Here is a 14,038-nt window from a genome sequence, read left to right on the forward strand (position 1 = left end):
CAACCTGCCTGCCCGCCCCTCAGCTCCTCCCCTTGGCCAGTCCCCTTCCTGAGAGCGTGCGGGGGGCGTCGCAAACTGAGCCCGCTCTTGCCAGGCCACGCCGGGAGCATCAGTGCAACCGGCTCCACAGCTCGGCCGCCGTCCTACGTCGTCCCTTCCCCATCGGGTGCCGGGAATGCCGCCGCGGGTCCGGTGAGTTCCGCGCCTGGATGCTGCTGATCCCGCCGTCTCTCTCTTGTGTCTCCCTCCCCGCCCTCCTGCAGGCAGCAGCTCCTCAGTCCCCGGCCGCCTCTGAAGGGATGCTGGAGAAACTGGAGCTCGAGGATGAAGGTAAGAAGATGCGGCGGCGGGGAGCGGGTTGAGGCAGCCCCAGGGCAGAGGAAATGCCGTCAGAATACCACACAAAAAAATACGCAGCCCGGCGTGGAGCCTGCCTAGCGGTATAACGGGAACCCCCTGCTGTGGATACAGACGACCGCTTCCTCGCGCCGGGTTTCCTGCTGCTGATGCGCGGTGGAAGTCTGCCGGGCCCCTGGCAGGATGAGGTGGGGGGCCGTTTTGCCATAGATTTCTCACACACACACATGCCTCCTGGATCTCTCCTTTTCCAGGTTGGTAAGGCCACCCCAGGATGGTGGGCTCGAGCAACCACTTGGCATGCGAGTTGCATGGGTGCCATGGTATTTTGTAATACTGATAATACACACCCAGTGGCATACAGTAAACAATTTGCTGAAAGAGAATGAAATGGAAGCGGGGTTGAGTGGGAGGGAATAAGCTTATTTATGATACTCTAGCCAATCTCTGTATTATCCTACCAAGTGATAATGGAGTATCTACTGCGCATCAGGCGTAGATACAGTATGTGGTGAAATCTGGACTAAAATGGTATCTCTCTCCCCCCCCCCATTGACAGCCATTCATAAGTACATAGTCAAGGGGACTCAAGGTGGATTAGTTTGTTTCTTCAGCACTCTCAGGCTTCTGTTGGGACAAAGGGCAGGGTATAAACTGAATAATAAATAAGTGAATAAATTAATCAGCATGTATAGTTTCATAAGTGAAAGGATACATCCCTGCCCCCATGGAGCCACTATCTAAAATATTTACCCTTTAATGCTTAGGTGACCAGATTTATTTTTTTTGGGATGTGTGTGTCACCTTTCAGGGTAATCCATTCCAAAGAGGTCCATATCATATCAACTTCTTCTTGTTGTTATGTGCCTCCAAGTCGACTATGACTTATGGCGACCCTATGAATCAGTGACCTCCAAGAGCATCTGTTGTGAACCACCCTGTTCAGATCTTGTAAGTTCAGGTCTGTGGCTTCCTTTATGGAATCAATCCATCTCTTGTTTGGTCTTCCTCTTTTTCTACTCCCTTCTGTTTTTCCCAGCATTATGGTCTTTTCTAGTGAATCATGTCTTCTCATTATGTGTCCAAACATATGATAACCTCAGTCTCATCATTTGAGCTTCTAGTGACAGTTCTGGTTTCATTTGTTCTAACACCCAATTATTTGTCTTTTTTGCAGTCCATGGTATGCGCAAAGCTCTCCTCCAACACCACATTTCAAATGAATTTATTTTTCTCTTAGCCACTTTTTTCACTGTCCAACTTTCATATCCATCCATAGAGATCGGAAATACCATGGTCTGAATGATCCTGACTTTAGTGTTCAGTGATACATCTTTACATTTGAGGACCTTTTCTAGTTTTCTCACAGCTGCCCTCCCCTGTCCTAGCCTTCTTCTGATTTCTTGACTATTGTCTCCATTTTGGTAATGACTGTGCTGAGGTATTGCTAATCCTTGACAAGTTCAGTGTCCTCACTGTCAACTGTAAAGTTGCATAAATCTTCTGTTGTCATTACTTTAGTCTTTTTGATATTCAGCTGTAGTCCTGCTTTTGTGCTTTTCTCTTTAACTTTCATCAGCATTCATTTCAAATCATTACTGGTTTCTGCTAGTAGTATGGTATCGTCTGCATATCTTAAATTATTTATATTTCTCCCTCCAGTGTTCACACCTCCTTCATCTTGGTCCAATCCCACTTTCTGTATGGTATGTTCTGCGTATAGATTAAATAAATAGAGAGATAAAATACACCCCTGTCTCACACCCTTTCCAATGGGGAACCAATCGGTTTCTCCATATTCTGCCCTTACCCTAGTCTCTTGTCCAGAGTATAGGTTGTGCATCAGGACAATCAGATGCTGTGGCACCCCCATTTCTTTTAAAGCATTCCATAGTTTTTCATGATCTACACAGTCAAAGGCTTTGCTGTAATCTATAAAGCACAGGGTCAACTTAGAACATATCAACTTAGAACATTAAAATAGAGAGAATTCAGCATGTATTAATAAAAAAATTAAAACTAAGAACATTGAAACAGCAGCACTGTTAAAGCAACACAGAGCAACACACATTAATTAAAAGCGGCTTGAAATAAAAAAAATCTTCAAGAGAACCTTTAGTAACTCTGTGGAAGAGTAAATTTAATCAGAGGGAGCTTTTCTTCTCTTTGCTCCACTGTGACATGACAAGCGGCATTTGATAAAATTATCCCTCTGTGGGTCCCATACCCTGTGGCATTGGTTAATACCCATTAAATGCTCTGTCCTACTTGCTTTTGGAGAGGGTGGTGCTAGTGGGGTGAATTCCACCCTTTTGCTGCACAGCTGTGTGAAATTGTTATTCTACAGTGCAGTATGGAATTGAAACTACGAGTGGGCAGAGTAATTACTTCTGTAAGTAGAACAGGGACAGTCAGCTCTGTGGACTTCCAGTACCTGCATTCAGCCCAGAATAACATGTGTACTTTACCCTTGCATTCTCTCCAAACAGAAATGACCCTTCCTCAAGCAAATTCCCACCAAATCCCATAAAGCAGGAGGTTCCTCTAACATCTCCTATCTCCATAGAATAGATGTGCTTTATGTGCATGGTCTATTCTTGCTCCATAGAATAGGCTTCTCTCCACAGCCCCATAAATCCCTTCAGTGAGTAGCTCTTTTGTGCTGAATGCACTCTAAAACAGTGTTCTTTTACACAGCCCTGTAAAAACCAACTAAACAGGCAACCTGCCACATTGCAGCTCTGAGACCTCAAAATAAACTTTTGATGTATACCAGACTTTCCCTAGGTAAAATAGCTCTCTTAGTCATAGCCTTGTAAGAGGAGCAGTCCACACTGAGGTTTGCCAAACCAAAATGATAAAAAGAAGCAACATTTTGGAGCAATGGTGTCTGACCTAATGGATTGCTATTATGATCTAATGGACTGTGATTATCTGGATTAAGGGTCAGTGAGTTAAATTAATGGACATCTGGCACCCTTACCGTTTGCCCCCTAGAGGCATTTAGAGTACATCTGAACAGTTAGCTCCACAAATACGCACAATCCTGCTGAGCAGATATTCTTCCTTGGACCTCCACTAAAATACTCATCCAAGTTTACTGCTGCATTGAGCCTTACAAGTTAAACTGGACCAGAGCACCAAGCTTCTCTAGAGAGTGTTGTAAAACTTCTGTCCACTCCTGGTTAAACAGTTCCTTTGTTCTTTTGCCACAGGGAATTGGAGGACACACTTGCGTTTTGAATGAAAAGACAATGTTTTAAATTAAAGGATACTATATAAGAACTAGACACTTTTTCCTGATCGGAAAAGAGAAAGGAAGCTTGTATATATATACAACTTACATGCAGCTGGGAGGGAGCGGGAGGAGTATAAATAGCTTTCCACAGCTATTCACAAACAATGGCTGGTGGCATTAGACCTTCAGTGTAGTCACAGCTTCACTCCTGTCTCTTGGGAGCTGTGATATATCTACCAATCTTAAAGTCAAGATCCAAAAGCTGACTAGCAATGAAATCCTGTTGTGGATATGGATTTATGTGTGTAGAGACTGCAAAACATATTGGGATAAGCTTGGATAAATTTAGTAAAGCCTTTTTCCCTCCCCAGTATACTTTTCTTATTAAAGGTGCTATAGAGTGACTATTGTGTCACTGGAAGGTGCTATAAATAATGGAAAGCTCTTAAAATACATTTCAGCATAGAGACTCTCAAAGTCTGTTTTGTTTTGATGAAGCCTACTCAATTAGATGAACAACTTAATATAATGCTTCTTGTGTTTCCACTCATAACTGAGTTTCTTATTTAAAAGATCTTGTAACAAAGGATTGATTTTCCTTGTTTTGTAATGTATTTCATTAAACTTAAAAGTTCTAGGCAATACAGTAATCAAAAACAGATTTCCAGAACGAGTTACAAAGAAAAAAGGCTATAAAATCTACACAGAGCTACTTTGTTTTTAGATTTTATCCCAATTCTTCCTATGATTAGCAAAGATAGAAGATGGTTAATACACTCTCAGGCTGCAATCTTAAACACACTTCCTTGAGAATAAGTCCCATTAAACACAGTGGGACATAACTTCTGAGTAACTATGCATAAGATTGTGCTATCTTGATTGCATTGTGCATGGGAAGACTCATTCTACAGTGAAACCGGTTCAAATAAGTTTGGTTCCTGGATTGTGTCATAAATGAAAGGACTGATATTTGATGACTGCTACATGCATGGTGGCTTGGGAGATAAGCAAAACCGGTTTCTTTTTGGGTCTCACTGTGGGATGACTACAGCAATTGCATCTTAGATCAGGGGTCCAGAGGCACATTTAAAATTTTGAGAGTGCTGGGGACACCAGTCACAAAATGGCTGCCATGGGGGCATGCCTTAACACAAAATTAGAAAGTAGTCATGCAAAGCTTTTCTCATAATTGTATTTCCATCCTAAAAAGGCTTGACCTGTTGAATTTCTGCCTGCCATGCAGCTGTTAAGGCACAAGAAACTTGACTGGTTCATTTCCCAGAAATCGTTGAGGAGGGTACCTGCACATTTTGCTCCATAACTTTCTTTCCATGAGGGCTAGAGGCATACATTTTAAAAAAAACTCAAAGCCCAGATTCCAGGATATTGCAGGCAATGGGTTGGTGACCCTGCCTTAGAAGGTGATAGAGCTGTGAGACCCCCCCCCTTCTTCTTTAATGGTGGTGTGTTTGCTTTTATTATTATTATTATTATCATCATCATCATCATCATAAATTTATTTATGCCCCGCCTTTCGGCCAAAAGCCCTCAAGGCGACTTACAAAGAAAAATAAACACAAGTATAAAAATACATCAATAAAAACAATACAATTTACAAAAAATAAATAACAAATAACATTATTAAGAAAAAAAATGTCCAGGAAAGAAACTCAGAATAACTTACATACATCCACTGCTGCCCTGCTTTGAGACTGAGATGGGTAGGGGTTTCCCCAGGCATGACATCTTCAGCTGGTCAGGAGAAATAGGAATAGAGGCAAACATAGCGCCCTGTCCACGTTCTTTGACACCAGGAGCACAGAGCAAAGGACGGAGAGTCGGCGGGCTAGGGCAACGCGCACCCATCTTCCCGCGCAGGGGCGAAGGAAGTGAGGCGTCCTCCCTGTAGGTTTAGTCGTCGGGGGTCCAAGCGAGGTGGAGTTGGTCCGGGCTGCCAACGCTGCTCATGCTGGAGATGCCGTCGCCCAGGTTGCAGGGCCTGTAAGGCAGGCTAAGCTCCAAGGAGCCACTGGCAGGACTGGGCTGGCATCAGGCCATGTGGAGGCGAATTCCTCCTCAAGGACCAGGCAGAGCTCCTTCAGCTCCAGGTTGTCCTTGGCCAGGTGCTCCTGGAGGCCCTCCAGGCCGTCCAACTTGCAGAGGCAGGCGGCTACCTTGTCGCGTAGCACCTGCGCCGCCTGGTACCTGAAGAGCTGCCAGTGGCGCGCCAGGCACTTGGCCTTGAGCCAGACCTCGTCGAGGAAGCAGCACAGGTTGCGCAGCTTGCGGTTCTCGGCCTGCTGCTGCCCGTTGACCACCTTCAGTGGCAGCAACATCGCTGGGCCGCTTCCCTAAGGTGGCTGGGTGATGAGAGAGCAGAGGCTGGGGACTTTGTAGGCCCAGCCTCTGCCCGGCCATGGACTATTCTATATAATTTTTATGGACTTTCCTATCTAACTGCATTTTCAGTTTAGATGAATGTTTTAAAGATGCTTAAAGCCTTGGTCTAAACTTTGACTTATATTGGAATGTCAAAGTGTCTTTTCTCTTTGAGCTGAGTGATTTGTGATAAAGTAATGAATGGATACAAAAGATGATTGTTGTCTGAAGAACCAGTGGTAAAATATGGCTCTTGTAAGTAGAAGTTGATTTTTTTCGTTTTCATATTGGGCTATATCTATCTTTCCCAACATGATGGCCTCCAGATGTTTTTAGCTACAATTCCTTCCACAATCAGAATGGTCAGGGATGGCATGAGTTGTCCAAAATATGATAGATTGGGAAGGGCTGGACTATATTTAAGAGATTACTTGGTGCAACAGAAATTGTACAAGTACATTGTACTAACAGTAAACTTTTTCATCATTTCTAATTCTCTTCAGGAGCAAGCTTCAACTCTCATCAAAACTCCCAACAGTCACATTGTTCATGTCTAGCCTTTTCCCTATTTGTTGTATGAAGAGCTATCAGGATTTGGGGTCAGGGGATGTATCTTGCAAACAAATGGTTGTTTCATATAAAATGGTGTTGTTCCTGAGTAGGAGGAAAAGAAAAATGGCTGGATCCCCACTTAAGATAAATTAAAACTCTGCCTCACTCCCCAATACACTTCTTCATTATCAAGTAAATTACCACACACAGGTCAGTTCATGTTTACACTCCATCCTGGTTGGGAGAAATAAAATATATGACTCATGAGATTTCTGTCACTGAGAAGTTCATGAGTTTTACCTCTATAGACATCTTGAACAGAGGAAGCTCTTTTTCTTTCCTCACTGCTCATCCCACTTTCCCAGTAAAAATGCACTGCTCCTATCACTTCCTTGAATCCTGGGAGAGTGGTTCTCCCAGCCTTACTGTGATCTGATGCCAGCCACTCTCAGTACATTGACAACTGTATAGACAGACGCTCCTCACTTTCTACATTGTATTAATGTTTTGAATATGAATTATCTCCTAATAAATTAATTGGATATGTTTCTCTGAATGCTTCCAAGTAGCATGGATGCTCCTTTAAGAAGTCTTGCCACACATACAGAAATATGTCTGGTTGTCTCTGATATATAAGTGTAGGAAACAGTTTTGAAACCCAGTAGCAATCTGTAGAAACTAATTTGATAAGGTGTCATAGAGATGATTCTGAGAACAGCTTAAATCAGTTTTATTGAGGATAACACTACTATACTTTATAGCTGAAAACTGTTCAATGGCCAAAGCAGTACTGTTATATTATTCTAAAAACATAGTACATTATTTGTTAGATCTTTTTAATTTTCACATCTGCCCTGAGGGAAGAATTGGGAAACTGGTTCTTGGTGTGGGACACTTCAGTGTTCAAAAGTTGCTTTTTAGTGATTGAGCTTTCTGATATGTTTCCTAGCTTAGCATGAAATATTTAATAACTGTTTGTTGCTTAGCATTGTCTGAACTCTTAGTGTTAATATGTCCTGAAATGTCTTCACATTTAAAACAAATTGGACTAAAATTCCATTTGGTTGCAAAACCTTTCCTAAGAATAAAACTGTTAAGCATCAACCATATACCTATCAGTTCTGATAATTGGCTGGTGCAGAGCTGTAAGTCTATCTTGGATAACTGGTGCTGCTGCAATGTTGCCTTTTATCCATTTCTCATCAGCACAGTTTTAAGAAGAAGAAGCAGACAATGTACAAAACTGCATTTGTTCTTTGAGATATCTTTTTACACATTAGCGGCCAGGAATAAAAAGGTCTTTCAGAATAATTTGTTGGTTAAATCTTAGATTGAAAAAAAAGGATTAGATGTTGACATACTCTCCCTTGTGTCGAAGAATAGTACTAGTCAATTTTGCCTTAAGCTAAAAACTTACTCTTGTTAGAAAAATTTGCTGTGAATTCTTTAGTGACAGGTGGGCTTTGTTTTCTGTGATTAATTGTATGTTACTTTGAACATAATGGGACTAATTTTTATGAGGCTCCCTCCCAGGTAAGTTTGCATACGATTGTAGTGTGAACTCTTTGCACTTGCTAAAAATATCTAAAATATAAACATTATACCTGCATTTTAGGGTATTCAACTCCCTGAATTGGTTAGTTTAAATTGCTTGAATTAACGGGATATCAGTTCTATTGTCTGATTAAAATGATAGCGGCTGCTATGGTAGCACATGATTCAAGCAAATATCAAAATCATAGAAATAGATGGAGAAAGAGAGGCAGTGTAACACCAACCATTCTCAGTTTCCCTAACTACTTCTGTCACCATTCAGCAATCACATTGAGACTTGCCTACATCTTCCTATTAGATATGAACCCATCAAACAGGCAGTAATGGTGGCAATATCCTATTTTTTTAACCTGCCTTGAGAACATTTTAGTGGAAAGGTATTCATTCATTCATTCATTCATTTTATTTGTATGCCGCCTTTCCACAAAAAATTGTGTTCAAGGCGGCTTACAAGGTGAACAGAAATACATCTCAAAAACAATTGCAAAAACAATTAATAACAAAAAATAATAAAACAGTAACATAACAATATAACAGCACACAAAAACAACTTTTTAATATTGTGGACATAATAAAACAATCTTTAAAAGTCAGGATAAATATATTTCAAGTAAACACACAAGATGAAGTCAATAAGTCATCCAGCACAGAGTACACAAGCGTGCTGCCAGGAATAGCTCACAACAAGCATCTGTAGGTTACAGCTAGAAGATGCTAGGCTTCTTTACACAGCTAACAAATGACTCTTTTACCATGAGAAATGTCAGGCTGAACAAGGAATTGACAGGTTCTCATTCCAGTCACAACAGTCATCCAGAACCATGATCCAGTAGTCAGGAGGCTTCATGGGTAGGAGCAGATAGAAGAGATGCTTATGTTTGGGTGCTTCTCAGGGGCTTTATCTATTATGTGCCTCTTATCTTATGCATAGGACCAGGTCTCATGTCATATAGAAGATTACTGAAGAGACCATAGGAGGAGCTATGGAAAAACATGAGCATTATATTAGGACCCAGGCGTTACCCTGGGTTATTGTTTTGCCTGCCCTGTTCTGAGGGACCAAACAATACTTGAAATAGTGTTATGTGCCAGTCAGAGTGATGGAAGCATGGACCAGCAGCCTCATTCAGTTGCCTTTCTATGCTTCAGAATGCTTTTTATTCCCTCTCCCTGATTCCAGTCCACCCATGCCTCCTTCATATTTGCTTGTTCGCTAGTTATTTTTCCATCAAACTTGGTTATCAGCCCTCCTCTACAACATCTTCATATCAGCACTGCTTATTTTATCACACACACCAAAAGTACTTGGGAGGGGGCCATGAGGAACTTGAGCTGTTGGGACCTTGCAGCCTAGCTGGTACTTCAGTGTGTGACCATGGGCAAGGTGCAAACTCTCCAACATGATGATATGGTGCAGAATGCCCATCATAAAGTTAGGCCCATAATAAAAGCACCTTAAGTGTGGCGTAGTGGTTAGTGTTGGACTATGACCTGGGAGACCAGGGTTCAAATCCCCACATAGCCATGAAGCTCACTGGGTAATCTTGGGCCAGTCACTGCCTCTCAGCCTCAGAGGAGGGCAATGGTAAACCACCTCTGAATACTGCTTACCATGAAAACCCTATTCATAGGGTCTCCATAAGTCGGAATCGACTTGAAGGCAGTCCATTTCCATTTTCAAGTTTAGTAGCCATCAGGAGAACAGAGACATCTTTACTGGACAATAGTAGTTGTGGTGTGAGTTTTGACACTGCAGAAAAGTGTGGATTGCTACACATGAGTCCGTCTTGCAAGGTTCCTGTGCCTTTTAAAAGGACAGACATAAATAAATAACTGGTACAGGTTTCCCAGTCACTGCACCACAATGCTGGTTAAAGTTGCACCAGTTACAGTTGTCTATCAAGCAGCAGTTTTCAAAAACACAACCCTACAAAAATGCAAAAATAAAAATGTAGCAGCCTTATTAAGGAACAACTGTATTCTTGTTGGTTGGTGTCATAGGCCTTGCTTTCAGTCTGCATGTCACTAGGCGGAGAAAGTTCTTGTGTCACAGTGTTTAAATAGTTGCTTATAACGGGGAGGACTAGTGTTGCACAGGAGCTGCAACAGACACGACCTATAGTTGTTCCTTGAGGGTGAATGTGAGAGGGGGTGCTTTCACTTGGTTTCTCTTACATTTTTTGCATGTCTCAGACACACTATCCACTTTGGTGAGAGCACACTGGAGTAGTTCTCCTGGAAACAATATTAAGGCAATATTCATTTACTGGATCTGTCTCATTACTATTTGTTCTCCTGTCATGTGCCCTGGTAGGAGCAATCCGTGAAACTGGAATGTTTGGTATCCCAATAGTGAAGGTGGCTGTGATCCCCATTGCTTTTCCCACTGAAAGATGGAAACTTCACCAGGGCTGGCGATAGCTGCCTGTGTGGACTCCAGAAGCTGGGCCTGGTTTTGAAAAGCAGGTGTTGTTCACTTGCCCTTTCTGTCCTTTTTGTGTGTTAGTGTCATTTTATTAAGGTTTCCCATCATGCATGTCCTTTCTTGGATGTGAGGGCAGAGGGCTGTAGCTGCATGTCATGTGTGTTTGTATGAGTTCCATTCTCTTGCTTATGTCCTCGTGGTGCTGTGTTGTGACCTAGGTAGGATTACTCAGGATCCTTTTCTCCAACATGACCCAGAGGATGGGGGGCATTCATCTTGAGTTTTCCATTGGAAGGAAAGGTTAACCCCACCTCCAGCAGCTGTTTTTTAAGCTTTGGAAAAGATGTTTGGAGATCTAATGACTGATCATTCATGTCCTGTTGAGCTTTGCCTCTAGAGTTTTTGGGTTTGATGTGGGAAACCTTTGTTCAAATACATATTTGACTCACTGAGTTGCCTTGGCCAAACGTTGTCCCCTACCTGTACCTTGCCTGACAGAGTGGGTGTAGGAATAAAATGAAATGACCTTCCTTTCCTCCCCCCCCCAATGAAAACTCCTTAACCTTGGAGAAGGAGGTATATAAATGTGATACTGCCAGGCCATTTTCTTGGTCTTTCTAGCTTTAATCAGTGACCAGTCACAAGTCATTGAATCTTCATTTGTGTGTTAATGCAAACAACAAATGGCCTGATTTATAGCTTTGGATTATATATAAACCTTTCAGTTCACTGGTATATTAGTAATGTTTATGCAGATTTGTCCAGATTGTTCACTACACAACTCTCAATAATTGCATTTGCAAAATAAAACTGAAAAAGGCATAAATTGCTTGTCTAATTGTTCTGACTAAATCCAGGTTCTAATTACTTGCAGCACAGTCTGCTATCTATACATGCATCTTAAAACACTGACAGTTATCACTGTACCCTGCCTTGATATTTTATATGAGTAGGTGTTATATAATTATTTTTTATTTTAGAAAAGGGTATTTTTCCATTTATTTTCTGTTCTCATCCCTGAATTTGTAATCTAGTAGCTTATAGATGCTATTGGAGGTCGCTGATTCATAGGGTCGCCATAAGTCATAATCGACGTGAAGGCACATAACAACAAAGCTCATTTTTGTAAGCTACCTGAAGATGTAATGCTTGATGTATATGAGTAATTCTTGCAGTCACTGGCAATTAACTTAGATTGTCTGAAAGCACAGTGCAGTGTTTCTATCCAAACCTTTTCTTTCTTGAGGAACCCTCATGCGATATGTTGGCATCCTCTAGAAGCCACCCATACCTTTTGCTCTCTTTGTTCTGCATTGTCCACCAGCACAGCAACAGCAGTTTGATTTGGGACTTAGTGCCATTAATATTTAAACACTAGGTTTCAAATATCAGTGCCAATTACGATGTCACATTAGGCCACTTCATGCATCAATTTTTCCTGCATGGCAATAATCCTGCAACATGAAACCAGAGGTGCAAATCTTAGCAAGGTTGAGGGCACCTTCAGGCATATATTTATCATATTGGAGTTTACTCAAGCTGCTTATATGCCTGGTAGTCTCCTCTACATTCATAGATATGCATGTCTGAAGCACATGGTTCTGGTGATCTTCATTAATATGCTTGAGCATATCATGCCATAGAAAAGCAGTTGTCTCATCTTCCCATGAAACGTGCACTGCTTGCTCTTCAGGCATGTTGTTAATTGCTGCAGTTTTGCCTTTCATCAGGGAGAGAACCTCATCAGAAATGGGCACCCCTTAAATTTGTTCATGGACTTTCCTCATCAGTAGTTTTTTTTAATGGATATTGTAGTAGAAGCTGTTTTCTTTTGGCCGATATTGTAGCAAATATATACACATTTATGGTGCTCACGTTTTAATAATACTGTGTATTTGTGTGAGTGTGTAAGTATGTAAGCTTTTGTTGACTGCATTGAACATTTGGCACCAAAATTTGTATCAAGTAATAACACAGCTGTTTAGCTGCTGAAGAGTGCAAGTATATGGCAGAGGCATTTTACTGCAGCATCACTGGATGACTCAGAAGCTTCTAGGTGTGAGTGATGAAAGAGCCCAATCTATACTGGACCATTTGCAAGGTTTTAGTCTCTGTAGACCTTGCTAAAAGCTTTCTCCAAAAATCACTTCATGCTGAACAAAAGCAGTCATGTTAATGGCTAGATAGTGAGGATATATATTTCAGTATTAGAGCAGTAGGGCCAATCTGGATGTGCCCTCACTAGTTTATTTCAAATGTACCTTATTGAAAAGGGTCAGGTACTAGGAACTAAATGGTGCAGAAAGTTTTCTAAGGTAGCAAGCAATGGCATGTTATACTGTATTCACAATAAATCATCAACTTTTTGGCATTCAGTGTGTGGGCAGAGTTGTGAATAGTTTCACTTTGGTAGGTTTAGAAACTACTCTTCATGAGCAATTTTAATATTAAAAGTGCTTATACTACCATATGTTTGTGCAGACCTTTTATCATGGGCCTAGTTTATTCAAACCATCTGCTTATAGAAAGATAATGATACCAATGGAGATGGTTCCTAATATAACTGGAACTTCATCACAATGTCTTAAGTTCAAAGGGACTCACGGTAAGCAGCAATAAACTGTTTAGTGGTTACAATGAGCCACTTTGATGTAAGTTTGAAGGTGCAGTTTGGATTCACTCCCAAAGGGACAATCTGGAGCTCCTTTTAAGCTACCAATGGTTTTTTTGTACACATCCTTACCTGACCCACATAGAACATTAGGTGTGGGGCAGGTGGGCATGGTTTGGGGGAAATGGCCTCATGGGCCAAATTAGGACCAGTGCCAAGCCTAATTAAATCCATAGGCCAGAGGTTCCTCACCCCTCAACTAAATATAAGCTGGAACTAAACACTAGTGAAAAAACAAGCAATTGCCATGTTGTTAGTTGCTCAACCTGTTGGGGCTAAACTAGATGTTGCCCCAGTGTGTGGCTGCTATTGATTTGGTCGTTGTTTGCTTAGTTCTGTCCCCTCCCCGTAATCTTTTGTAGACATTGCTTCATCTCAAAACATTCCACATTTCCCTTCCTGCCCTCCCCACCACCATCATTATGAATATCTAATGATGCAGAATGAGGTGGGGAAGTGCAGAACAGTTCTGTTAGACCATGGATGGTCCAGTCTGATTATGAATATAAAGTGCATTATCACTTCCTCCTGGTAGCTCCAGCAAGCCAAGTAGCATCTTGAATTCAGTCTAATGTGGAAGAGAGTTGGTATCCCACACCCTCCTGGTTCTGTCATTCCCTCTCCATGCTAAGAAGTGCTGCTTCACTTTCCAATATGATGTTTTCTGGAAGGGGTATTGGAAGAGCCATACTATTTCTTTATACACAGCCACTTTCTTTGTCCCACAGAGGCCTCTGCAGGGTATCTCTCGTTTCCCCAAGAGAGAAATGGCTCCTACCATGTTGCTTGCCTTTTATATACCTGTTCGTGTAAAAAAAAATTTTTTTTTTGCTGGATGTGTGACTTCTGCCTGGCCAGGCTG

The 14,038-nt window shown here is 41.6% G+C and overlaps 1 protein-coding gene across 8 annotated transcripts in view; it reads left to right on the forward strand.

Moving 5' to 3' along the window:
- PRKAG2 (protein kinase AMP-activated non-catalytic subunit gamma 2) overlaps window positions 1-14,038 on the forward strand; it is a 343,500-nt gene that overhangs the window by 277,995 nt on the left and 51,467 nt on the right. For all 8 annotated transcript variants that reach the window (XR_009758152.1, XM_061586927.1, XM_061586930.1 and 5 more), the window contains one exon: window positions 264-330. Coding sequence is in view for 7 of the 8 variants with exons in the window: in XM_061586927.1 (XP_061442911.1) it covers window positions 264-330 (67 nt within the window). In the remaining variant the exon portion in view is untranslated. The remainder of the gene's footprint in view (window positions 1-263; window positions 331-14,038) is intronic.

Source organism: Rhineura floridana, chromosome 10, assembly GCF_030035675.1.
Source record: "Rhineura floridana isolate rRhiFlo1 chromosome 10, rRhiFlo1.hap2, whole genome shotgun sequence".
Lineage (NCBI taxonomy): Eukaryota > Metazoa > Chordata > Lepidosauria > Squamata > Rhineuridae > Rhineura > Rhineura floridana.